Genomic DNA, 25166 nt, shown 5'->3' with positions numbered 1-25166 from the left:
ATTTCTAGGGATATTTTACATCTAGGTTTAAGAGCAGAGTTTCCTTCGTAATATTCGACCTTCACTTGTTTTTCTTGTGCTTCTAACCTAACAATTTTACGCATTGATTTCCAACATGAATCAACGTGATTTCCGCATACTCTTCTTATACGAGTGGAAAAGTGGTAAAAATGCATCAGCAGCTGCTCGAAATAACAACGCTGCATTTGGCAATGATGCAGTTAATGAACGTACAGTTCGTCGATGGTACCAAAAATTCGAAGCCGGAGATGAAAGCCTTGAAAATGAACCGCGTGGAAGGCCAGAGTTGAGCATTAACGACGATCATTTGACGCTCGCAGTTGAAGAAAATCCTCGAACAACGGTTAGAGAACTTGCCCAAGAATTCAACGTAAGTGCCATAACGATTTCACGCCACTTGAATTTGATTGGTAAGAAAAGGAAGTTGGATAAGTGGGTACCACACGAATTGAACGATCGACAAAAACTTCAGCGTTACGAAATATGCAATTCGTTACTGATTCGAAATCAAACTGAGCCTTTTTTGAATCGCATTGTCACATGTGACGAAAAATGGATTTTATACGACAACAAACGACGTTCTGCTCAATGGTTAGATGCAAATGAAAAGCCACGACACATGCCGAAGCCAGCTTTACATCCGAAAAAGACAATGCTCACTGTTTGGTGGTCAATGGCCGGTGTGATCCATTACAATTTCTTAAACCCGGGAGAAACCATCACAGCCGCGAAGTACTGCATCGAAATTGAAAGAATGCACCAAAAATTGAAAGAAAAATCAGCAATATTAGTCAATCGAAGGGGTCCAATTTTGCTCCATGATAATGCTCGACCGCATGTATCACAAATCACGGTGCAAAAGCTGAACGCTTTAAATTATGAAACATTACCTCATCCACCGTACTCCCCGGATCTATCACCGACGGATTTTCATTTTTTTAAACATTTGAGCCACTTTCTCAACGAAAAAACCTTTAGAAGTCAAGCGAACGTTGAAGACGCCATTCAAGAATTTATTAACAGTAGAACACTAGATTTTTATCAAAATGGAATTAAAAAATTAGAAACTCGTTGGAAGAAATGTGTAGAATCCAATGGTTGTTATTTCGATTAAAAATATTTATTAGTAAAAAAGTTGTGTTCATTTAAAGTTAACCTTAAAAATCGGACGTTTCATATGTTACAACCTAATATTAACCAATGCTTTAGCTCTAGCAACTTCAAAACCCAAAGAACTTGCCTAAATTATAACCAAACAACCTGGCACATGGCCCTGGTGGCCAGAGAAGTGATCCATATAATTAAATGTATCGCAGTAAATGTGAAAATTCGGCATGCTGAGGATTGTTTTACTGAGTTATCGGTCATGGAACAAAATCACAATTCCTAACACCCATAACTCATATCCTCACCAGCCAAAATTAAATTAACATTATTAGACTGTGTCATTGTTTCCCTGACTCTCAATCCTCTGAGCCGAAGCTGGTGAATGCAGGTAGGTTCTAAACTGCGTCTAGTACTATCTAAATTTAGCATTCGTCCTTCCCAGGATGTAATACAGGTCTGCAAGGTAAAGTATCAATCTTTATTCATTAAATCATAACTATTAAAGTACCATACTCTAATAAAAATAGATACCTTTTTTTAACTAAAATTGTTTTTATTAGGTACTCTCAAGTTTCTAATCTAGGAATCTAAAAGCTCATTTTCATCAGCTTGGTAGTTCAATAGTTATAATTTAACGAAAAAGGTTGACATTCTACTTTGCAAACCTGTAAAATTCACAATTTTGAAAATTTTAAAAATCCTTCGAGATATGTTCATATATTGCTAAAGACTACAGCATACAGTCTTCCCTCCAAGGATGATCAAACCCCGGAGGTATGAAGTCAATGATCGCGGAAGTACTTTATCTAATTTCTTCTACTCTCAACCTTCCATTTCGTTGCAGAAACGTTCCGAATTTTATTAAAACTATTTCGTAAAATAATAAATAAAACAAATTACTCAAAAATATTTGATGTGCCAGAGAAGTCGCATTGTATTGCCACTGTTAACCCCCGGATGACGTATTTAATGGTAGCATCGTGTTAGATATAGAAGACGTTTGCAGAGGTGGTGCAGGAGCTTGCTGTTTCGCAGCTGTAAATTGCAAACACTTTTTACTACCTCTCTCTTAAAAATTAGAAATATTATATGCATGTAATTTCATCAAGCATTTACTATTACTACGGCATGCATGCAATTAAATTGAATATTTGATATCAAAACTTTGGTTAGCCTAAGTGAATTAAGGTGCTATTCGTAGTTCCCAAAACAATGCATATTAATCGAAGCGGAATACGAGTGATTTATTTAGATGTCAAACAATTACAGAAACAATTACAGAACACTGTCGTCGTACAAATATGCTTGTGTGTAGAATTTGTGACAAATACCGATATTGTGCGCGATTGTTATGAACACTAAATTTGCAATGTCTACCGTAAATGCAATGTGGAAAACAATAATATTCGTGTACTACCATCGGAAATGAATGGTTAATTGTCGAAGCAACGTGATCATGCAAGAGTATTGGCCATGATGACTCAGTTTGGTGCTAAGTCATACAAGATGAGGAATGAGTAAACTTTGCCTTCTATTGTTAGAGATATGCGAGTATGCAGGATACTTTCAAGCAAAATGAAATGTTACAGAAACAATTGCGAAGTATACTGCCTAATGGTAAAATTCAAGAACGTGGGCGACTGATATTCAATTTTATGATGCTCACCGTTTCTGCTGCTGTAGACTTTCGGGAATCCTTTAAACGGCTCTGGTGGTGGGAAAGTCGCGATAGAACGAAACATGTCTGCGAATCGTACTTCCAAGTCCAGAGTACCCATGGTTTGGCCGTTGCGCATGGAAGAATTTCTTGTGGGTGGCGTTGGCGGTGGTGGCAGTGGTGGAGCAAGCCTCTGGTGAACAGCGGATCGATGTGGAAGGGGAGGTGGGGGTGGCGGTATGCCAGGAGCACTGACAGTTACCCTAGATGGTGGTGGAGGTGCAACCCTTGTTGCTGTATTGGTTGAGGTATTTGCTCTAGAAGTAGGAGGAGAAGGAGGTTTTGCCACCGGAGGTCTGAGTACTCGATTCTGAGGCCTTGTTTGACTCTCGTTCAAACAATCTTGCGATTGATGTAGAGATGGTGGGGTTGGAGTCAGCACTGGTGGCGATCTAAGCAACCGCATGCTTTGTGCTCTCGACACACTTGCTCCTGTAGGCAAGTTCAACTTTTTTGGAGGAGGCGATGGCTTCTGCACTGTACTAGACAGCGTCGAAGGTGGTTTGGGTGCAAGCATTGGTTTCCCATACACTTTTGGTGCTTCTATATTGACATTTGCAGAGTCTGTTACACTCTGTGCCTGACTTAAATTAGATTTCTGAAACATGAATTGATAATGTCTCAAAGTACACTTATAAACGCTAAGCGATATACTTTCAGATACTCGTACCTGACCAAATACTTGCGGCTTCTGCGTAGCTGGTGGCGGAACTGGAGGAGGACCTCGTTTTATGCTGGGTGTCGTAGATTGAGTGAAACTCGTATTATTGACATTGCTACTATCCTTTTCGCCCGAAATTGGCCTAAGCCCTGTGGGCTTCAGTTTTGGCATGCCGCTAGAGAATAATCCACCTAATCCTGTAGGTCCTCCATTGTTCGAATTGCCAATACTACTGCCGATTATTGTATTCGAATTATTAGTCTCCCTGTTGTTCAAATTTCTTGATTCGCTTTTTACTTTGCCTAGTAGGGAAAAATAGTTAACGTAAATACAATCGTTAGAATTAACACGTACACATCTAAACATGCGGAAGCAACATACCACTGATCGCAGGTCCACTTTTATCTACGGTTACTGTCTTCTTTAGAGTTTTCCCAGCTCTGATCGACTGAAGTAGCATACTCCTGTCTTGATCTCCAGAGCCAGAGCTAGATGCATTGAATGCAGGAGGCGGAGGAGGTGGTGGTGCAGGCATTCTTCAAATGATTAAACAAATGTTTGGTATTCCTGGAAAAACGCACAAATCGATCGATTAATACGAGAAAACACGACGCGGTTCTCTTAGACACGACTTAGATCGTGGGTGGTAAACGACAATGGCTGAAGTACATTTTAAAAGATAAGATTAGACCTCCTACTGAGAAATAGGTAGAATTAGGTTAGCATAGAAATCATTTCTAAATACGTTGAACCGAATGTTCTTCATCCGTGTCGAAATATATCTCTTTACCGAGAGAACGTACTTTCAGGGGGAAAAAATCGCAAAATGCTCGAATCGTTTACCTAAAACTGACAATAGGATCTTGTTTCCTCGGCGGTACGATCTTTGAAACTACCGCACTTTGTGTCCGTCTTTGATTCAGTGTAAGTGTAAACGAACGGAACCCACGTCATTCCAAATTCTTCCAGGACTAGGACTCGAATGCATTCAACTGACTCACTCACTCACTCAGCTCACCACACTCACCACCAGTGCTGAGATATCGGCCAACATTTCTCACGCATGCGAGTAAACAGTAACGTATCAATATTATTAGGAAAAGGTAGTGGGACAGTGATATTGGCGGGAAAGTACCGAAATAATCTTTTCCGAGACGAGACGAGTGTCCTACGAGTATATGATAAGTTATTGTTAAAATTTTATTATACAATGGCAGCTAATATTGGAGAAGGAGCTACAAAGAGGCGTAGAGTTCGCTATTTTCGAAATCAAATCATACCAATTTTCAAAAATTTTGCAGGGTGATTGAGATACCCTATTTTATTCAGAATTTTACTTTACTGAAGCTAAAATCGCCGCGCATGCGCGAGGAAAGTTATAAGTTTATATGGTCTAAGATCTCAGCATTGCTCTAAGTCTATGTGCTCACCCCACCTGAGCTGAGAGACCTCAAAATCATACAGTGAAATAAGAACGGTACATTTCCCTTGTAACCATATTGCAATTGACCGCAGTTGTCTAGCCTCGCTTTCCGTTAAAGAGACGCACATCTGCCTTGAAATCTAAACTGTAGAACTTGAAACATATTTTGTCTTTTCTATCTGTGGGACGTGAAATAAAACAACAGATATCTATCTTTTCTAATGGTTAATACATATATTTTTTTACTCCATCTTCGACGATGACAAAAAACGCGATAGTTTGTCTTTTTCGTCTAGTAATGAAAAGATAAACTACTAATTTTGTAGGTAAACAATACTTACACGTTATAATTGAAATGCATAGAAAACGGAGGCAATCTATATGTTATTTGATAACGTACAGATAAATAAATATTACTATTAACATTTACGTTCAGTAACACACTCGTGTAAAAGTACAAGGATTTACCAAAGTAATTCTAAAATATTTTCATTTAAATAAAATTAAATTAAATTTAAAAAATGTAAAATAATCATATAAGTACATTCTGTATCGTTATTTTTTTCATTTAACTATCTATAAAAACGTAACGAAGGTAACATATTATTGTCTCTAGGTGCTATTCAAATTCTATTACAATAAGGTAGGAAATTGAATCATATCTATCGAGTCGTAATATCAAAAAACGGTTTATAAGTGTAAAATTCTTTTTGTGCAAAATTTTTTACATTAATATACATTATATACATATTTACAATTGTCATTTCAATACAAAAATAGATTCTATGCACTATGAATTACGATAATCCCTGTAAAAAGTTCCTGCTTTCTCTCCATTTCGTTCAATCGCAGAAAATAATTGCAATAATCTTTGTAAATCGTCGTAAACAATTCAACGTTACATTTATTAATAAATTTAATCTATCCTTGATGTTGGTTACACAACAACCAACCAACCAACCAACCAACCAACCAACCATCATCCAATTAACATATTCATCTAAAATCTGAAAGGCAGTGGAATCCTCACACTGCACGAATGATCCATATTTTATTCGTTCGTTACATGATTCGTTGGTTGAGTCTTAATGTCCTCCATTGGCTCCGATATAACTATATCGGACTGCTCGTTATCTTTATGAAGGGCAATGATGATTTTCTCTTCGGTAGACGATTGACTGTCGGACGAGCCTTCTTGAGTCGATGTAGCTGCCTCCTGCAATACATGGATGTCAAAATGAATTCTATTAACTTCTAGTACCTGTAGTTTTCTTCCGTGGACACTGGTCTTGTTAGATTTCGAATTTTCCTTACCGTACTTCGAATCTTCGTGTGCGTTTTTATGTGTTTCGTCAAATGGTCGGACCGCATGAATTTTTTGGTACATTCAGGACACTGGAATCTCTTCTCTCCGGTGTGAGTTCTTCGATGCCTTTGAAGCTCGTCCGATCTAGTGAATTTCTTACCACAAAATATCCAACTACAAACGAATGGTCGTTCACCGGTGTGCCACCTCAAATGTGCCCGCAGATGGCTGGTCTTGCCATATACTTTGTTGCAACCAGCTATGTGACAGACGTGTTGCCGTTTTCTGGTCATGTCTCTGTTTCTGTGAAACGACATAAAATTTCTTGAAATGCACTGACATTATCAGAATAACGCAACAAGCGATAAGCGATGCGACTCACCTGTCGCCATCGCCGCAATTGGGGCACGTGCAAGCGACTCTCCTTCTGTGTTGTTTGCTGGAATCGCTCTCCACGTTTGTGGATGCTGTGCTCGTTACTTGATGCTGATGCGAAGTAGGTGCAGACGTCGTTAATGTGTTGTTCGATTGAAGGGTCTGAAGGATTTGCCATTTCGTTGGATCGTTCGAGTCTAACTGGACCGTTGGAGCAGCGACGATAGGCGCGGCAGCTGTCGCGGGCAAAGTTTGCACAGTTGCAGGTTGAAGCGCGCTCGCAGGTATAACTTGCACGTTGCCCAGCCCCGGGATATTTTGCACGGGTATCGACTGAAGGAAACTATTGGTCGCGTTCATACCAGCAGCGGGTTGAAGCTGCATTATACTTCCGCCACCAACGCCTCTCATCATATTGCCTTGTTGGGCCGTCAAATTTGCCAGTGCAGAGGCAGGGATTAAAGTTAACTGTTGAGCTTGCGTTCCTGCGATATACAAGTACACAATGTATTGGTATGTTGTAGAGAATGAAATGCAATGAAGTGCAGGAATAATTGAAACACGTTTCTTCGTCTATTTCGAGGTGAGAGGGCCAAGGCGGCACAATCGCAAAGATGATTGTCATTGATATATATACATATGTATATGTATATAAAAATAACATGCCTGTAATCGTAATAGGTTGGACAGTAGGCTGTGCTGATTGAGCAGCAGGAATATGTATAACCTGACCACTAGCTAATTGCCTGGCATCGATACTGGTTACTTTTATATCACCTTCGACTGATTCTGGTGGTCTAGTCAGAGCCGACAACGTTTGCACATCAATCTTTTGACCGTCCTTCGTCGTAATTACATTACCGCCCGCTGCAACTGGCCTTCCAAGCCCACCAATTCCAAGTACCTATGCAAAGTAAGAATCTTTAAACTTGTATTTTACGTAATTGTTTTTTTAATCTTTTTGCGCGTTGATCGTCTGTTCTTTTACCTGAACATTGCTCGGAGTTGTCACAGTTGTACTCCAAGTCGCGACGGTGGAGGACGGGGCAGACGATTGTTGTTGCGCTTGCTGCACTTGCTGTTGTTGTTGCTGTTGCTGTATCACTTGCTGTACAACCTGCTGCACTTGTTGCTGCTGCTGCTGCTGTACCTGAGCTTGTGCAGCTTGTTGTTGTTGTTGCTGCTGTACGGATTGCAACATTTGTGGTTGAGTTTGTTGTTGCACCACTTGCTGTTGCGCTTGTTGTTGAGCAACCTGTTGGGCCACCTGAGTTACCTGTTGGCTCTGTACAACAGAAAATTTATTTAACCCACTTTGGAAACGCAAAATGTATTTTCTATAAAATACGTGTTTCCTCCTAGTCACCTGCAAACTTTGAAGTTGCGGCAAGTTGGCGATTTGAACTTGTTGAATCTGTCCATTCGGTGTGATTATTTGCGCCATTTGCGGTATTTGCTGTAAATCAATTTCAAATCGTACACAACATATACCACTATGAGAAGAATTTGCTCTAATTGTTCACAACATACCTGAGTGATTTGTGGTATCATTTGTGTCGTAGGCACATTGAAAACGCTGGACAATGCTTGAACAGGAAAATGCACTGTTTGATACACAGTTTGTCCATTGCTAGCAGTGACTGGTACCTGCACAGGTACAGTCTGCTGAACGTGTTGCATAGGAAATTGAAGAGGTCTCACTTGTACGCTTTGTCCTGCAATTTGAATCACATTATTCTATTGCTAAAATGTTCGATCTTTCGTCGGTGGATAATACATACCCGTTGGTAGCTGTACGGTCTGCCCAGTGATATTTTGTATGATGGAAGTAGGAAAAACACTGGGTGCTCTTATCAAACTGACGGGTTGAGGAGTAATAATGGTCTGACCATTTGCGAGTTGCACTTGCTGACTGGTGAGTTGAACTTGTTGGCCATTGGCTGTAGTGAATTGCATAGTCGGCTGAGTTTGATGATGTCCCCCCGTCGCGGACATAGCAGAAGACGGTATGAAGAGCGCCTCTTGACCATCTATATTAACAGTTTGCATCTGTGGTATTACGCTGTAGCTAAGTTGCTGCTGCGGTTGCTGCTGCTGCTGCGACTGTTGCTGCGCCTGCTGTGTCTGCTGCTGTTGTTGTTGCAGCGCGGCTTGAGCTTGAGTACTGATCAACTGAGCACCCTGAGATCGTGGTTTCAACAAACAATTAATTAACAAGAAGATATTTTACTCAATAGCGAGCAATTACGTTATACTTACTTGCAAGAACTGTTGGGGCAACGACTGCACAGAAATGGTTTGTGCTCTTTGTTGGTCGTGCTGTGGTTGCTGAGCTTGTAAAGGCACAAAATTTTGCAGCTGCTGCAACGTAATGACTTGCGGTTGCTGCTGCTGTGCTTGCTGCTGTGCATCTTGCTGCTGCTGCAATTGTTGCAGAACGTTCGCGCTTAAGAAACGAATCTGTGGTTGGGCAGTTTGCTGTTCCATTTGCTGTTGCTGTTGCTGTTGCTGTTGCTCAGCCTCGTCTTGCTGTTGAACCTGCAGGGGATCATGGTCTTCGATCTCCTCCTGTCGATGGGTGTTCATTGTTCGTTTGTTTCCAGCGATTCGCTTTCCAGAAAAATCTCTACTACCTGAGAAATGTTCCTCCCGTCCACGCTACGTTTCATGTTGAATGTGTCCGCCGTGTATTTTCCTCGACGAAAACAACGATCCCGGCGTCGACGTTACTTTTACGTAAAACACTCTTCTGCTAGGAATTCATCCTTCGACGAACGAAACCGGGCCATCTACTTGCTCCGTGGTACATGAAAACGCTCGCTCTACGAGCGTTCGATCTGAAAATTCATCTTTTTCTTAGAAATAGTTTTCACGGTGTGTGATTGTGAAAATCGCTTATCGAAAGAGCATATATCAGGAGGATCGGGGTTCGCTGTATTCCCGATCGAGAAGGAACGCGCATCTCGCGCGACCCTTTAGTCCTGGAGCGAAGGCATCGAAAGGAAGAAGAAGACGCTGCCGGCTCAACGTCAACGTCAACGTCAACATTAACGTCAACGTCAACGTCAACGTTAACGTCAACGGTCAACGGCAACGGAACCTACGGCTAGACAGGGCGTAATCTTAAGGAGCTTCACCGACCGAAACTATATCGACACGTGCAAAGACCACACTCCGAAGACAAAGAAGGCCAGAGAGTACTCCTCGAGAACCCGATGGAGGACCGCCTCTCTACGCCCCTGTTCCTGCCGCCCCACCCGCCTCTCGAAATATCGCACGCTGTGGCAAGGACGCGCATACCCACCAACATCGACACACCGACACAGAGACGCAGGGGCACGGAGGTTAGGAGGCGCGGAGGCGCGCGACGTGCGCGACGCGTGTCGTCACACCCGCCCACTCGGTCGCGCTGGTCGGCTCGCAGCTCGCACACACTCTCACGTACCTGCGATAACGGGGAAGCCAGCCTCACGATGCAGCCTCCACCCACTTTGCGCATGGGACTCCACCTAACTCGCGAACTGGCACGTGCTTCTCCGCGGAAACGTCCACGCTGCCTCCCGCCACTGCCTTCTACCCTTCTGTCGACCAAATATCTCGTTACTCGCTACCCCTGCCGGCTACACGTTTGATCCGATCGCTCGGCACAGTCTCGAGGCGGCCATATTACGAAGCACGGCGCACCATCGACTCGATCGTTTCGGTCGCGTCTGGTCAAGATTCACCATAACAGAGTCTACCGCATAGCGGACCCATATCACGAAACGCAGAAAATTTGTTCACGCCGGTTATTACTAGACGCGTGTCTCACGGACGTACTCGAGTGCCACGCATACAGATCCGAACGTTCTATATATGTACACCAAGCGGACGCGCGCGCGAGCGCACTACGTTGCTCCGAATGCTCGAACGATCAACCAATTGGTCGGCGATTCACCGTTTTTCTTCTACGCTCGCTGTTTTCCATTTTCTCGGCGCCGTAGTCGTACAAAACGAGTTTGAACGGCGATTCGAACGACCGTTATATCGGAACGATTGTCCAGCGAACACGTCGAGCCGACGCCACGTTCGAAATTGCCGCCAAAAGCACCGTGAATGCGGTCGAGCCGTGATATCTTCGTTTCGGCGTGGCGAAGCGTGCTTCTATGCAACGAATCCGAGAACTCGTCTCGTCGATGAACCGCGAGCCGCTGCTTATCTTAGAACACCTGAGGCGTGCGCGATCCTATTTCCAACGTGATTCAACACGTGCACGTATATATCCGTCCGCGACAACGTGTGCTGGTCGGCCGTCCCTCGCCAAAACAGGACTACGAATACACGAATACCGCTATGAGACGACTACTTTCGCCGTGGGGCGGTACACGAGGTGGCAACGTCGCTGTCCACGAGACCAACGAACGAGCGCCCTGATTGGTCGCGCTTGGATCGCGATTGCTCGCGACGAGCGGAGGTTCGTTACACAGGGGCGTACGCGGCAGCCGTCGGACGCCCACCCCGTCGAAGAGGGATAAACGATGCACACCTCCTACTTTCTCTGGCCTTCCTTCCCCTCTTTTTAGCGGGAGCTGCTGTCTCCCCTTTCCCTCCTTCCCCGTTCTCCTTTCAGCGTTTCAGCCCCTGTAGCGTCCCGTACAAGCTGTTCCGGGGATCGCTGCACGCCTGCACGCCTGCACGCCTGTACGCCTGCACGCCTGCACGCCTGCACGCCTGCACGGCTGCACGGCTGCACAGCTGCATAATGTGACGAATGGCCTTTTTAGCTGGACAAAATTCTAAATCGCCTATTTTTCTATATTTATCGATTAATATGTTTACAGGTGTATAAAATATGAATAATTATTAATTTTTTACAACATTTAGTTGGCTTTTGTTAATTAAACAATATATTTTAAGTGATTTATAATTAAATATAAAATACAACAAAGTTAGTAATGGATCTATGTAACACAAAATGATTTAACAAGTAGTAGATATTGTCAAAGAAGACGTCATTTTTGTATGTATGGACAAAAAGAATGTAATTTTGGAAAAATTATAGTAAATGTTACTTTTTGGAGATTCAGATATATTCTAACAGGAAAGAATTATTCTTTGGTTTAGTATAAGGTTTCAATTGATAAATAATCATTGTTTATTTCTTCAATATACAATGAATGAAACCAATCAATAGGTTTCAACGAGTAGACGAGCGTGTACGTAAAACGACACTATGTAAACTTCATTGTAAAAATTAGTATAGTTCTGCAACGTTCTGCAAGTCAATTTTGGTATTAAAATAAAGTAGAGAATCTCTACTTTATTATATGTAAAAATCATCGCGTGGAGCGACGTGACCCATATACTAATTCATTAACGAAGAGTAGTAACATGGGCGTTTCTGTGGAAAAATAAGTACCGTCTTTGACACTTAATTTACAAAAATAGAGGAATGTTATCGATAATTTGGAATTACTAAAGTGAAAATACATGTTTTGAGATGTTATATCCATCATATATAGGAAATTTAAACACTCCTTAGTACATTTTAACATATTTCCAGCGCGTATGGAAATGTGCCCATTCATTTATAGGTTAGGTGTTCGTCTTTTAGGTGAAGTTTACACGCTCTGTAAACATACAACAAAAGAATTTTAAGTTTTAATATCCAAGGGTTTTAATACATGGTTATTTTAGATTATATTAGCACAGTTAGTTTTTGTTTATTTGAAAGTTAATTTTGTCCAGCTAAAAAGGCCATTCGCCATACATATGTTCGTCTTTTCTCTCATTCTAGCCTTTGGTCGTCGCGAACGTCGCAACGGTTACGACAGTTTCAAAAGCGTTGGGGATCCCGGCGGCTAAATTGCTGTAGGGAGGAGCCCTGCACACCCTTTTATGCCGCCGCCCTTTTCCCAATTGCTCCGACAACGTTTCTCTCTCTCCCGCTCTTTTCCCCTGTCTGTTTAGTGCAAACAACCTTTCCATCGAAATTTTTTCATTTCTGACAGATCGATGGTGTATTTGAAAACCGTACGTATACAGGTATCCTTCGAAAGTTTTTATACATAAGCATCGATACTTAGGTACATATTTCTACACTTGTAGATAAGTACAAATACATGAATTTACGTTACAAGAAACATTCGTTGTTCGGGTTATACGATGTCGTCGAGTCGTAAGTTTGTATCAGTCAGTCCGTCAACTTTCCGAACGATTCAAACATTAATCGAATTTGCTTATGATCTGCGAAATACAAGCATTAGAATGATTAAATGAACCTCTCAGTTTTTGTTTTACCGAATAAATTGCTTCGAGGTTAACCTAATTTCTGTGGACGCAGAGTCAACCATGAGAATGAGTCGAGAGTATTCAAAGGTTGACAGTCTAAAAGACGAGGAAGGGTGAAATACATATATTCAACTTAGCGATAGTTTAACACGAGTTTTATTAAGTCAATGATAATGACTAATGATAGCGAAATAAATTAATCTCTAACGCAGGTTTACGTGTCACAGTCCTGCAACGTTAGAGGCAATAAATTAAATAAAGAGTTATTTAAGTAACATGTATATATGTAGATTGCTTGTCTAAAATACATTAACAATTAATATAATTTATAAATAAAATCATCTCATCAAATACTAAAAATAAGGTTACGATATGGCATGAATTAACCCGTAGTGTAGGACTATTACGTGCGTTGTACCGAGACAAAATTATTGGTGGCACGTTGTTCTTGTCGCAGAACTGTACCGTGTTCCATTTCCATAGTTGCAAAATACATAGTGTTGAATGATTATGATCGTTAAAATGCTTACGACCTATGACGGCTCGCAAGCGTTCCCGTTACTTACATATGGAAGTTTACAATGCGAGATCAAATGTATAATTTCACATGTTATAGATTGTAACGACTGGTAGTAACTGATATAACGATGCAGTCGATCATCGATACGTGTACCTCGATCGTTCTGCATTTTGCAGAATACATATGTACAGACACGGCACAGCTATAACGTAGTGCAATTAAGATGCTGTACACAAGATATTTACATTAACGTCGAAACTCTTACGACCTTGCCATTTTCATCGTTAAAATCTAAGCGGATACCGTCTAGTTCCGGTTTGAGCTTGGAGGCTGATTACGATTAGATGTTGTTGTAGAAAGTACGAAATACCAAGTGATTCTGGAACATTTGTACTAAACTGGGCTATATTCGTACCGTTTGAGGGTCAATTATGATTATCTATGATAAATAGTTCGTCGCGCGGTAGTTTTTCTCGATACGTCGATCACACCGTGACCGTTTCTTTCTTTCGATATGATGCCGCATACTTTGACCTCTTCACAGTCCGCCACCAGATCTTTCCACGCTGATCTGTTTCTTCAATATTTCTTGTTCATGTTGCGCCTCCTCCATTTCTGCCATTCTCGCGAAACGTGAGTACGCTACGTGTCCGGACTTGATGGCCGACATCATCTACAGAAACGAAATAACAGAGCAAAGTAAATATGGCTTCGAATCGTTCCAGTTTTATCGTATTAATCGAACAAAACCACACGAAACGGTTGCAAGAAAATAAGTCTCAAACAAGTATCGCCGCAATCTGGCACAAGAGCGGCATGATATTAAAACAACTTGCAAGAAAAAGAAATACAAGCAGCATAGTGTAAGTGTGATACACGGCAATACAAGACGAAAGACGACACTACATTAGACCACGTTCCTTTGCTACTAAGGTCACAAATGTAAATTCGTATTGTAGTATGAATGCAAAAGAAATACAACGCTGTTCGTGCAAGTGAAAGACGAAAGTAGAGTTTGAAAGAAATTTGTTACTAAAAAACACGGATGTTGGTATCGTATCGTATCGTATCGTATAGAGCAGAGAGTATTAGGTGTGAGTTTTGATATCCAACAGGTCTTGCGATTTTACTCTTTGTATCGGACGAAAGAGAAGGTCGTAGTGTTATGCAACAAAAGAAATATATGAAAGCAGCAGAACTGTACTGAAAATCTGCGTGCGAGCTTTCACAGACCTGAAGGTATTCGTCCAATTCGACTTGACCGTTCATATTAGTGTCGATTTCGCGTAGAATTTCATGAAGCTCTTCACCAGGTACTTCCTTGTCACCGAATAGCTGTGAATGGTAAAATGGTAACAATTAACATGGATGTTCTATTTATTTACCTGCAGGTAGTCTTGTAGTTCCATTTGCCCATTGTAATTGAGATCAATTTCATTGAGCAAAGTGTGCATCTCATCTTCTGTTAGTTTAATGCCAAGTACCTGGACATTGACAATTACATGATATGCAACGAATCGGAAGAAGAAAAGGAAAAGAGAGGTGTATAGAGAGAGAGAGAGAGAGAGAGAGAGAGAGAGAGAGAGAGAGAGAGAGAGAGAGAGAGAGAAAGAGGGGATGGGGAAGGGAGGGAGAAAAGAACCGTTTGTACGTACCTTAAGTCCTCGCCTGATGTCATTGATAGATACGTATCCCTTGTTGTCCTTGTCGATGATTCCGAAACGTTTGATGTACAGTTGTATCTCTTCTTTTGTCAGGTTAATGGGTATCTTGTCGCGAGAAGCACGGTTCACCATCGAACCCATTTCGTTGGCAAGGAAATCGCTAGCCATTTTGTGCTGCTTCTTCTTCTCTTCGTCCGACCAATGCAATTCCTCCGCCATGATGTCTATGATACCTGGAAGGGCTTCTTGTGCCGCTTGAACGTTAAGGAAGGCTAATCTCAATCTTCGCGCGATCATGTCTATTGCTGTTCTAGCGTATTCACGAACTCCGTATCGAATCTAAAAATTAATTGGTCGATCAATCGATGAAATAAAATCATTGGAAATAGCAGCTCTCGATATCCGGCTGGTAAAACCTCCGATCTTCGAGGAAGATGAAACGACGCTCTCACCTCGGCATCGATATACGGAAACTCGGGATGAATCTTTTTGCCAATGATCGGCCATCGTTTGCCAGTGAGAGAAGCCATCTTCGCCACGGCAAACGCTCGATCCCCGTAACTCTTGGCCAAGTGTTGGGCAACTTCGCATTCCAGTCCGAAATCTTGCACCAATCTGATGTACATGGTCGGGCCCCAACCATGAGCGCCCTCCAGAAGGAGATCTCTGGTCTGGCAAGGTCTTTCCGGTTTCAAATCGCAAGCTGAAGTACATAATGGTAAATAGTAGTATATAATGGATTTTCAACGATTCGTCGCGCGGTTTTTTAATCGTTAACTCTCGGACCACGGTGCGAGTCAGTTCAACGTTCCGCTTGCGCCAGCGCCTGCGCCTGTTGGTTGATTTATCCGTATACATTATACATAATACACAATTCACACAACCATACACCGGGTTGCCGTTCGCAGGCGCGTCGTTACAACTACTCGGCTTCGCCGTTCGAGGGTTGAACGTGTCTACAAGCTAAAGGAGTGTACCTTTAATGGCTTCGTCGATCGTTTCTTCGGCCATCGCTCTGTAAGTTGTCCATTTGCCTCCAGCTATCGTGATCAGTTTGCTGGGACTAACGTGCACGATGTGGTTTCTAGCCAACGATTGAGTGTTCGGCTTGTTCGGGTCGGAGACGAGCGGCCTGATGCCGCTCCACGCGGAGAGCACATCTCCTCGACGAACTTCAACGTCCGGGTTTAAGTAATTCTTGACCTCGTGGAGGATGAACATGATTTCGTCCTCGGTCGGTCGGGGATTATGCGTGATTTCGCAGGGCAAGTCGGTCGTTCCTGCGATCGTTTGCTTCTGCCAGGGTAGGAAGAAGATGACTCGGCCATCGCTGGTCGACGGGTCCAGCAAACCCATCTGATCGGGACTGCGTGGAATTTGTTCTGCGTTAATTAGAGCCTGTTCGAAAGCTCGACAAGGTCTTAAACTAATTCACCTGTAGTAACCGGGAAGAACGATATGAACACCGGACGACGGGGCGCAAATAGTCTTGACGCTCTGATCGTCCATTTTTCTAATGTAATCGGTGAACGGTCCGGTTGCGTTTATTATCGCTTTCGCTTTCACGACCCATTCCTCTCCGGTAAGCTCGTCCCTGACACGAGCGCCGGTCAGTACTCGATTGCCATCCTTTAACAAGAATTTATTCCGCAGAGATAAGAATAATAGTCTGTGAAGTTTCTCTATACTAGTAGCACGCGTGGATTGAGTCAACGAAAGTACCTTATCAATGCCTTTCGTGAGATTAACAACCGAAACGTGATTCACCACGGTTGCTCCGCGTCGCGACGCAGTCAGAGCTACTGCCAAGTTCATCCTAGCATCGTCCTGCTGACCTGAATCCATCGAAAGAGTACCAGCAGAGATTAGAAAAGAACAATACGCGCCGACGAATGCTACAGAAAAGAAACGCGCGACGTACCGTCGTAGTAGACGATAGCTCCTGTGAGCTTATCACCTTTCAACATCGGAAACAGTTCCAACGCGTTGGACTTGCTAAGAAAGTACGACGACTTGACCGTTTTCGTTCCAGCGACGATATCGTACATCTTTATGCCGAACCAGTAGTAAGGAATTTGCCACCACCTGTTCAAACAGAGTCGGATAGCAGCGGACATATTACGGACGTCGAACTTTTACGCGATGCTCGACGTACGTGTAAACCGGTAACATGATGGGCAAAGGATGAGCCAGATGGGGCGCGTTGTTCAGCATCGAGGCCCGCTCCTGCAACGCCTCCCTGACCATTTTATACTGCTCCATGTCCAACTGCATGATGGCTTTTTGCAGATAGCGTACTCCTCCGTGAATCAGCTTTGTACTTCTAGAAGATGTGCCCGATGCAAAATCATCCCCTTCTATCAGAGCCGTCTTAAGACCTGTATTGGACAGAATGTTTCGACGTTTAGAAAACTAAACTAACGCTGGGAAAGATTGCTTATTCTAATACCAATGGCACCGATAATACAGGAAAAGAAGGTGGCTAGGTACCTCGTGTACAGGCATCCAAAGCGCACCCTGCGCCGGTTGCTCCCCCACCGACGATGAGGACGTCATACTCCCCATGAGTTTTCAGGGTCTTGACTTGCTCTTCGCGAGTTGGCAGGGGCCTCTTTGCTGGCTTCGATTTCAACTGTTCCGTGTATACCTATAACAAGGAGAGCAGTGTTACGCATGCACGCACGCTCGCACACGCAGGTATTATACACCTACATAGGTACAGTACGTCGGTTCAGCTATTTTTAATCAACCCGAACCGGGGTAACTATTTTAGCATCCGCCAGTGAGTACGATATTAGCTGGTTTGACGCGTTAGCCAGCGTGTTAATGGGACACGAATCAACGTTTGATTCGATGGGTTCGCATGACTCATAGAAATCGCAGGACAACGGGACTACCTAGCGATGCGCTCGTTCGTTTGTCGGGGGGGAAGGAATTGGGTACGATCCGTCGGTGTTCGACGTCTGAAAGGCCGTTGTTAGCGATAGGCACGCAATATAATTATCGTAGTCGCGTCGACTTGCCGGGACAACCTTGGCCGAATCAATTTTAGTCGACTAACTAATCGGATCAATTGCGTTCGCGGATGGGCGAGATAAACTGATTTCTTAAACTCGATTAGACTTGGTCGACGCGCGTGCCCGACCATGATAACAAAATTACTTAATTGGTTTTCTCTGTCCGCGGCCGGACGGCTCCGCGCACGCACAAGAGTACACGCATAGCTACGGTTTTCGAATCAACGATTTGCATCGTGTTCGAAATAGTCTGTCCCGGTCTGGCCTGGCACAGATATTGTCTGTCTCTAGCGAAATTTTCGGTAGCCACGCGACTGCTGGCTGATCACGAAACACCGTGCTGTGCCACCTTGAATACCGGCGCAACACGCGCCATGGATCGGTAATAGTTCCTAGCTACCGCTTACATTTCAATTTTCCGGAGAAGCGACAGAATCATTCCACGCGAATATCATTGTCCGTAATGTTTCGTCGATCCCCGTCGGCATGGTCGATACTTACGACATTGTCGGACTTGAGCATGTAGGAAGTGAGTGCACCGGCACCTACGGCACTCGTCACCCCCACTAGCAGCTTCAACGATGCCATTCTAAGTTGCTTCTAGCCGCAACGACAATTTTCCAAGAAAAATCTGTAAGCAGACGTTGTGAAATTAGTGGTACGCATACATATTCTAACCGATAAAATTCGCACGAGAAGCATATGGAAAATATTGGTCTCACGGAGTCACCGTCTGGTGACTGACCGTATCCTTGTGTATCTTATCGTTTCGATCGCCCTCGTACGTTTCTCCCCGTTACATCATTCTTACATCATGCCTACTTATTGCGTCTGTGGAATTCTTTTAAAACATCACTTTTCCACACTTTTATCTATACCCCCCGCCTCCTATCCTACGTATCTACCAAATTATTCGGCATTCGATTTCCTAGGTAGCCGCGATAAGGTAGAGTGACCACGTTACCGACAAAATTGGCGAAAAAGGTTTCACGGGAAGAAAGTTTTCGTCTTTATATGAGAATATTTTTCGCTGGGGAAGGGCTTATTCGAAAGAGGAAGGTCCAACGCAGTGCACGTTGGTCATGATTTAATAAGATTATGCAGATATTTGGTAATAGAAGCCAAAAGTTGATGATGTGCATGCTGTGGAATCCAAGCATTTTTATGCCATTGGATGAGCTCCGTTACTGTCGCCACCTACCTACATAAAAAAAGGGGCAAAAATCTTGTGAAGTTGATGCTATTTCGCTGAAAGCATTGCTACCTGCTTCCGGGACCAGAGGTTAACAGCGTTCGATGGCTATGCTATGCTTGATGCTCGACCTAAAACGCCATGAACGTGTACAGGCAAGTAACAAAAACGAGATACATAACTCGTTCTTAGCCGGCCAACAGGTTAATGAGTCACCCTTGTCCGATATTTGGCAGTGTATCAACAGGTGCTATACGGATTAGTATGAAGTAGGTGCGTGTGCGTATTAGTGTGAAGCCGATACATGGAGCATCGAACGAGCCAGACATTCCGACGGTTCGTTGGCTCCCGCACGGTCCACGATTTAAAAGATCGATCGAGAAATTGGCCAAGTTCCGAACATTGCATCAAACAATTTCGTCTGCAGCTGATCGCACGTGACAGTATCTATTTCCTTGTTTGCGAATCACGTCCACAATCATGTGGCCACACGCCGAAGTGTCGTATGTACAAAGATCGCGGAATTTACGAAGAAATCGCCTCGCCAGATGACGCAACGGATGGATCTCCACCGTATATCCCGCATAATTACCGCAAGAGGGCAAATCGAAATAAAAACGCCAATAATCTGTGCATGTATTTATGTGTACATATAAATAGATATACATATAGTGTCTCTCACGAATATTCGATAGTTTTAAGTATGAATTTATCTGGCTCTGTTTTAAGCAGGTTAAGCGGTATGTATATTAGATTTAATGACCAACGCAAGCTTCGAGCTTTGTTTCTTCGGTAAACAATAATAAATTCTATTTAAAAGTATCAAATATAGCAACGTCCAAGGTACGATTTGCCAAGCAGCTTTACCAGTGACGTCCAATTGGCGGATCCGGGACAAAACGCTTTCTTACCCTCCGGTAATAATTCGAATAAACCGCCGCAACGGTGTGTAACAACGGTGTACCTCCTGCAATCATCGCAAGAGGGCTAAAAAGCCGAACCTTTTCTGCGAGTATTGAAATAGGGAAGTTCATAGACCACAGGCCTAACGGTCTAACGAGTAGCCTTGCCGATGACGGCCAATTAGCATAGAAAAAGAAGCTTCCTTTTCCTCTCCAATGCCAATTAGAAAGAACCGACATTGGTGTGAAAAGGGAGACGAACTTATTGTTTGATTAGAACGAACGGGATTTTCAAGACTACTTGAAAACTTCCTACTCCGTGGATCGTAAATAATTTATCGTGCTACTGAATTGCAATTCAGCAGACATCGCTCCATTCGGCAAAAATGTACTCGACAAGTATCTCGTACGTTTGTCTGTTTGAACGATTGCACACTTGTACGATAATCGCGTGTATATATGTACATGTACGTGTGCATGTCGGGTATATCAGTCATACGGAAGCGACGTGTTCTGTTCAATGAAATTCCGCAATGTCGAGACATCGAGTAACCACTCGACGCAGGTTTCGATTAAAGCTGGATTGCGCGTACTAGATTGCGTACACGATTTCTCGCAATCGTAGAGATAAAGCGCGTTACGTGTTAGTTAGGCAAATAGAACGACCCACGGTCTTTGCATGACTGGAGGAAACCTAAAAAATTGCTCGAACATTAATATCTTGGAAAAATATTCGATCCGATCCGTAGGGCTCAGACGTGAACCGGTGAACCGTCCGACGAGAAGGATTCCCAATCAAGGACATTGTCTTCTCAATGAAGTCTTTGATAAACTGTACCATCCAGCAAGGCGAGTGTTCTTATTTTGGGAATGAACGGTCAATAGTTTACAAAAGCTATGTTCGATGCGGTTCCATTTTTCTCGAATTAATAGAAGCTAATCTGCGCGAACAACGTGTGTCGAAAAGATGCCACTGCCGCCGACGTGCAGCAGTGCACTATTAACACTAGGTTTACGGAGCACTAAAAATTATTATTTTACATTTCCTTATAAAAATAACATGAATGTATCTATCAAAATTTGTAGCCACTTTTTTTAATAATATGTACCTAGAGAAATCAATTTGTTAAATAACTCCTCATGGATGCATCTTTACAATTTCAATATTCGTAAATTAAAAATATTAGAATCCGTCATTTTGACGGGTTCCGTAAATCTAGTGTTAATGCAATATTAATGCAATATTAATTGTTAGTAATACATTTTACTGTCGATGGCAAATTCCCTTATAGAAAGTTAGCAAAACGATCAAGGTATATTGCCCGTGGAACGATCAACTTTTATCACATCAACCGACTTAATCAGTTTTTTTGTTCCACTGCAAAATGATCTATGTCACGCGATAAAACGGAACGTGTATCTGACTCCAATCCGTTTTACGAAACGTGTACTGTAGGCGTTTATCATTGCCTTCCATCGGATTACAATATAATACTCTCATTCGGGAATCCTACCGATCGACAAATTTCAACCTTCGTTTATCTGCCCCAACAATCGATAGACGATTCACGTAGAATCTGAAAATCTTTCCAACGCTCTAGGTTTTCAAGAAAATTAATTTCGGAGAGATGTCATCGTTGCTATCGGTCGAAATAGTCGTTGAACAGAAACGATACGCGGTGGAAAAGACCACGAAGTGTTGCGTGAGCATACGTAAAATGACATGACATCGGAAAGACGTGAACTCACGCATTCGACGCAACCGTCGACAGTGTGTCGAAAAATAATTCACATGACACTGTTTAAGAGACCTTGACAGTCCCCGAAGCACGTGGGGGTTATATAAGCTGACGCGCTCGGGTAACCAGCCAGATCCAGTGTTCCTCATTTCCCTAGTCATCTTTTTCTGAGGTGTATATATATATATATAGATAGATATATATACATGTAAAAATAGGCAGATAGAGAGAGAGAAAAAGAGAGAGACGTCTGTTCGTTACGAGCAGACGATGTACAACTTATTTAAAAAGACAATGCGTTCTAGAATAAAATACTTGAAAAGAGAGAAAAACGCCTGCGACGGTAGGCAATGATCAGAGACACCGTATCCCTCTGTCCCTTCGCGCAGAAGGAACACCTTGGAATACGAACAATCTGTGATAAAATACAAAGCCGTAAATATATCGCAAGGCTGCGTTTCAAAATAGCCAGCCCGCGAATCCTGTGCCAAATGCCTTCGAATGTCACTTGTATTGGTCACGTTCTCATTTCTATATTACACATATGTATTCTAATAAGATCAAGAGGACTCGTAAAACCCACGCAACGTCTCTGAAATTTGGAATTTCCTGAATGCGGTAGACGGGAGACAGCCACGAACAGACGGATGTTATTTCTTCGGTGAATCGATCGACTTCTTTACTTTTCCATTTCCATGGGTCAAAGTGGTTTTGGTTAGGTTATGAAAATGAGACGGATTGTGTAAGCAACACGTAATTTCGCGCGAGCGTTAACTAACCAACCAAGTGTTAAATTACTGACCGTGAAGACAAGCCGTTGCGTCAACGGCGATTAGCGCGGTTAACAATAGAGCAAAGTATTATTCCGGTAACAAACGTCTCGGAAATCCATTGTATTATTAATGATGTGTCAAACACTCACTGAGAAAGTAATCGACGACGGTTACACGCCGCTGTCAGGTTCTCGAAAAGCAGGTATCTGCTCAACTAGAAGTCAACGGTGTACATATTCGATGAGGATGCCGGCACACATTTCACTGATTCACGCGACCGAGCAGACGGTAGTGAACGATCGGACAAGAGTTGTGAAAATGTGGCGACACTGTCGCAAACACAAAGTAACCACTAGAGGGCTGAAAATTTGTATCCTCTCCTCGCGTTCCCCGCGTTGTGTTTATAAATATTCGATTATCCTACAGAAGAGACGTGCTTATATGGTAGCGTCGGTCAATTGAATTAGAAGACTCCAAAAGAAACGCTTCCCTTCCCTTCCAATATTTTCATTTGAATCTACCGCCACGATCCTGGCGAAGGTGGCGCCATCCGTTGCAAAACGCTGAACCTGCAACGTGTTTATTTCCGATAACGCCATCTGATACCGATAATCTAGTAACGTCATTTGCCCGCGAAAATGAGCAACACCCCTTGGAAAGATACAGTAAATTCTCTATATAAGTCCACTACACGATTCTGGTGAGGGTCATATATCGGATAGGAAAAATTATTTCGGTGTAACATAACACGGTCGGGTATATCGGTGTGAGATCAGAAGACTAATCCAATTACAAAACTTCTTTATTTTTCATTATTTTTCTATGACTTTCACCAACATATCCGTGGCATTTTTCTCATGAAAATGATACAAAATATGATACAATTCCGATCATATTTATTTGTGTAATGAACGATGAAAGTTACTTCCCGTTAGAATTATATTAACGGAAAATTAGTGTAAATATGATCCAAATGATATCATGTTTGATATCATTTTAATCAGAAAAATGCCACAAATGTGTTGGTGAAAGTCCTATAAAAATATAATGAAAAATAAAGAAAGTTTGTTATTGGATTAGCAGTGGTCTTCTGGTCTCACACCGATACACCCGACCGTGTTATATATTACGGGATATACCCCGCGGTAGTGTGGGTAGTTCAGAGACTTTTAAACGTTAGGCTTGTAGGGACTTATATAGAGAATTTACTGTATTTACCAAGTTTACCTAGTTTGCTACGGATAATGCCATCAGAGTAACTGTGTGTATTTTTTTCTCACCCTATATTAAGTACAGGCTTTATTTTAATTTATGGGGTAAAGAATAAAGAATATTAATTACAATAGTTAACGTGTTCTTTCTTTAAAACCCTGTATGTATATGAATATTCGATATTGCAAAAAATTGTGGAAAATTTCGTGCCACCTCCTTCAACGTCACATCCTCTTAGTAGAAATCTAATTTTTCCGAAAATTTATGGTTTTCTACCAGGAAAATACGACGTCGAAGGAGGTTGCACGGAAATTTCGTGCTTCGGCTATCGTATTCCCCTAGTAGAAATTAAAAATTTCGATAAATTACCGAATACTTCTGAAATCGCTTTTTGTATTAGAACATGATGTCGAAAGAGATGGCTCAAAAATTCAGTAGTACAACTCAACGACAAGCCAGAAGGCCGAAAATTTTTTCGAAATCGAGTAGTACAACTCAATATCAAGTCAGATAGCCGAAGTTTTTCAGAATTTTCGCTATTTCAAATCAATAGTATAACTCGAGGATAAGGAAGGGAAAATAATTTGTTTACTATACAGTAATTGTTGTATAAACGTTTATTTGCAAAGATAAAGATATTATAAAGGACATAATGAAAATGGCGTGTATAAAATTAAAAATGGTGTAGTGGCCGCCCTCGGACGTCTGAAGCCTCTCGCGTGTTACTGGAGACTCCTGGAAGGCTTCTAGATACCCTCAGGGACTTCCATACACTCTCAGGAGCCTCTGGAGACCTTCTGAAGTCACTGTATATTTTTAACGGGTCTCCAGGAACCTTCAGGAACCTCTGGAGACCTTCTGAAGTCACGGATATCTTTAACAGACCTTCAGGGACTCTCAGTAGCAGCTTCTGAAGACTTTTAGGGGTCTTCAGCAACCCTGAGAAGTCACTGGATATCGCGTAAGCGATCTTCAGTGGCTCTAGGAGTCTTCAAAGTTCCAAAGTCCCAAAAAGACTTCAAAGACACCACCAGAGTTCCCCAAAAGAAGGTCAAGAAAGAAACTTGAAGATGTTGCACTCGAGGTCTCCAGAAGTCCAAAGGGCTTACGAAGGTAATTGAGGCTCTCTCGTACCGAGACTGAGGCCGCTTTTATACGGCTGATAAAGACTCACGTTTGCGGACAGTAGAAATGCTTCGTGATTTCAGATTTACTTATAGGCACTTCCTACGATTAAAATAATTACATATCGTTTGCACATTCATTT

At 42.5% G+C, this 25166-nt stretch overlaps 3 protein-coding genes and 1 pseudogene across 6 annotated transcripts; 1 reads left to right on the top strand and 3 right to left on the bottom strand.

The window, feature by feature from the left end:
* Positions 1 to 64: 64 nt before the first annotated feature.
* On the top strand, positions 65 to 1135 carry LOC143359324 (histone-lysine N-methyltransferase SETMAR pseudogene; annotated as a pseudogene).
* Positions 1136 to 1225: 90 nt separating this feature from the next.
* On the bottom strand, positions 1226 to 4545 carry LOC143358726 (uncharacterized). Of its 2 annotated transcripts, none has more exons than XM_076796080.1 (5): positions 4350 to 4545; positions 3888 to 4042; positions 3516 to 3808; positions 2795 to 3443; positions 1226 to 2163 (listed from the first exon to the last, which is right to left on the bottom strand). In XM_076796080.1, the coding sequence occupies exons 2-5, from the start codon at positions 4039 to 4041 to the stop codon at positions 2075 to 2077; spliced, it is 1185 nt and encodes a 394-aa protein (XP_076652195.1). In that variant the 5' UTR covers position 4042; positions 4350 to 4545; the 3' UTR covers positions 1226 to 2074. The 2 variants fall into 2 exon arrangements, with proteins under 2 accessions (XP_076652195.1, XP_076652194.1); XM_076796079.1 differs by having other exon boundaries at positions 1228 to 2163; positions 3888 to 4073.
* Positions 4546 to 5602: 1057 nt separating this feature from the next.
* Positions 5603 to 10521, bottom strand: LOC143358618 (uncharacterized). 2 transcript variants are annotated; one of them, XM_076795902.1, is made up of 11 exons: positions 10056 to 10521; positions 9244 to 9447; positions 8870 to 9178; positions 8392 to 8791; positions 8141 to 8325; positions 7977 to 8066; positions 7599 to 7895; positions 7388 to 7514; positions 6618 to 7095; positions 6244 to 6538; positions 5603 to 6145 (listed from the first exon to the last, which is right to left on the bottom strand). In XM_076795902.1, exons 2-11 carry the CDS (start codon positions 9277 to 9279, stop codon positions 5981 to 5983), a joined length of 2382 nt encoding a protein of 793 aa, XP_076652017.1. In that variant the 5' UTR covers positions 9280 to 9447; positions 10056 to 10521; the 3' UTR covers positions 5603 to 5980. The 2 variants fall into 2 exon arrangements, with proteins under 2 accessions (XP_076652017.1, XP_076652016.1); XM_076795901.1 differs by having other exon boundaries at positions 7277 to 7514; positions 10056 to 10517.
* A 2497-nt stretch (positions 10522 to 13018) lies between these two features.
* Gpo1 (glycerophosphate oxidase 1) lies at positions 13019 to 23026 on the bottom strand. Of its 2 annotated transcripts, none has more exons than XM_076797018.1 (12): positions 22837 to 23026; positions 18583 to 18712; positions 17555 to 17711; positions 17220 to 17442; positions 16986 to 17149; positions 16787 to 16899; positions 16500 to 16693; positions 16042 to 16430; positions 15517 to 15767; positions 15056 to 15403; positions 14786 to 14884; positions 13019 to 14073 (listed from the first exon to the last, which is right to left on the bottom strand). In XM_076797018.1, the coding sequence occupies exons 2-12, from the start codon at positions 18667 to 18669 to the stop codon at positions 13939 to 13941; spliced, it is 2160 nt and encodes a 719-aa protein (XP_076653133.1). In that variant the 5' UTR covers positions 18670 to 18712; positions 22837 to 23026; the 3' UTR covers positions 13019 to 13938. The 2 variants fall into 2 exon arrangements, with proteins under 2 accessions (XP_076653133.1, XP_076653132.1); XM_076797017.1 differs by lacking the exon at positions 14786 to 14884 and adding an exon at positions 14634 to 14735 and having other exon boundaries at positions 22837 to 23023.
* Positions 23027 to 25166: the final 2140 nt, after the last annotated feature.

This window comes from Halictus rubicundus, chromosome 11 (genome assembly GCF_050948215.1).
Source record: "Halictus rubicundus isolate RS-2024b chromosome 11, iyHalRubi1_principal, whole genome shotgun sequence".
NCBI lineage: Eukaryota > Metazoa > Arthropoda > Insecta > Hymenoptera > Halictidae > Halictus > Halictus rubicundus.
This window is presented reverse-complemented; position numbering and strand designations above follow the sequence as displayed.

Excerpts from the sequence above, each read along its gene's own strand:
- LOC143358726 (XM_076796080.1), bottom strand. The coding sequence starts at position 4,041 with ATGCCTGCACCACCACCTCCTCCGCCTCCTGCATTCAATGCATCTAGC. Across the intron at positions 3,444-3,515 it reads AGCCGCAAGTATTTGGTCAG|AAATCTAATTTAAGTCAGGC; the intron begins GTACGAGTATCT and ends TTCATGTTTCAG. Across the intron at positions 2,164-2,794 it reads AGTCTACAGCAGCAGAAACG|CTGCGAAACAGCAAGCTCCT; the intron begins GTGAGCATCATA and ends TGCAATTTACAG.
- LOC143358618 (XM_076795901.1), bottom strand. The coding sequence starts at position 9,279 with ATGAAACGTAGCGTGGACGGGAGGAACATTTCTCAG. Across the intron at positions 9,179-9,243 it reads ACGGGAGGAACATTTCTCAG|GAGGAGATCGAAGACCATGA; the intron begins GTAGTAGAGATT and ends ACCCATCGACAG. Across the intron at positions 6,146-6,243 it reads ACACGAAGATTCGAAGTACG|GAGGCAGCTACATCGACTCA; the intron begins GTAAGGAAAATT and ends CATGTATTGCAG.
- Gpo1 (XM_076797017.1), bottom strand. The coding sequence starts at position 18,669 with ATGGCATCGTTGAAGCTGCTAGTGGGGGTGACGAGTGCCGTAGGTGCC. Across the intron at positions 15,768-16,041 it reads GATCGACGAAGCCATTAAAG|CTTGCGATTTGAAACCGGAA; the intron begins GTACACTCCTTT and ends TATGTACTTCAG. Across the intron at positions 14,074-14,633 it reads AATTGGACGAATACCTTCAG|ATGATGTCGGCCATCAAGTC; the intron begins GTCTGTGAAAGC and ends TCGTTTCTGTAG.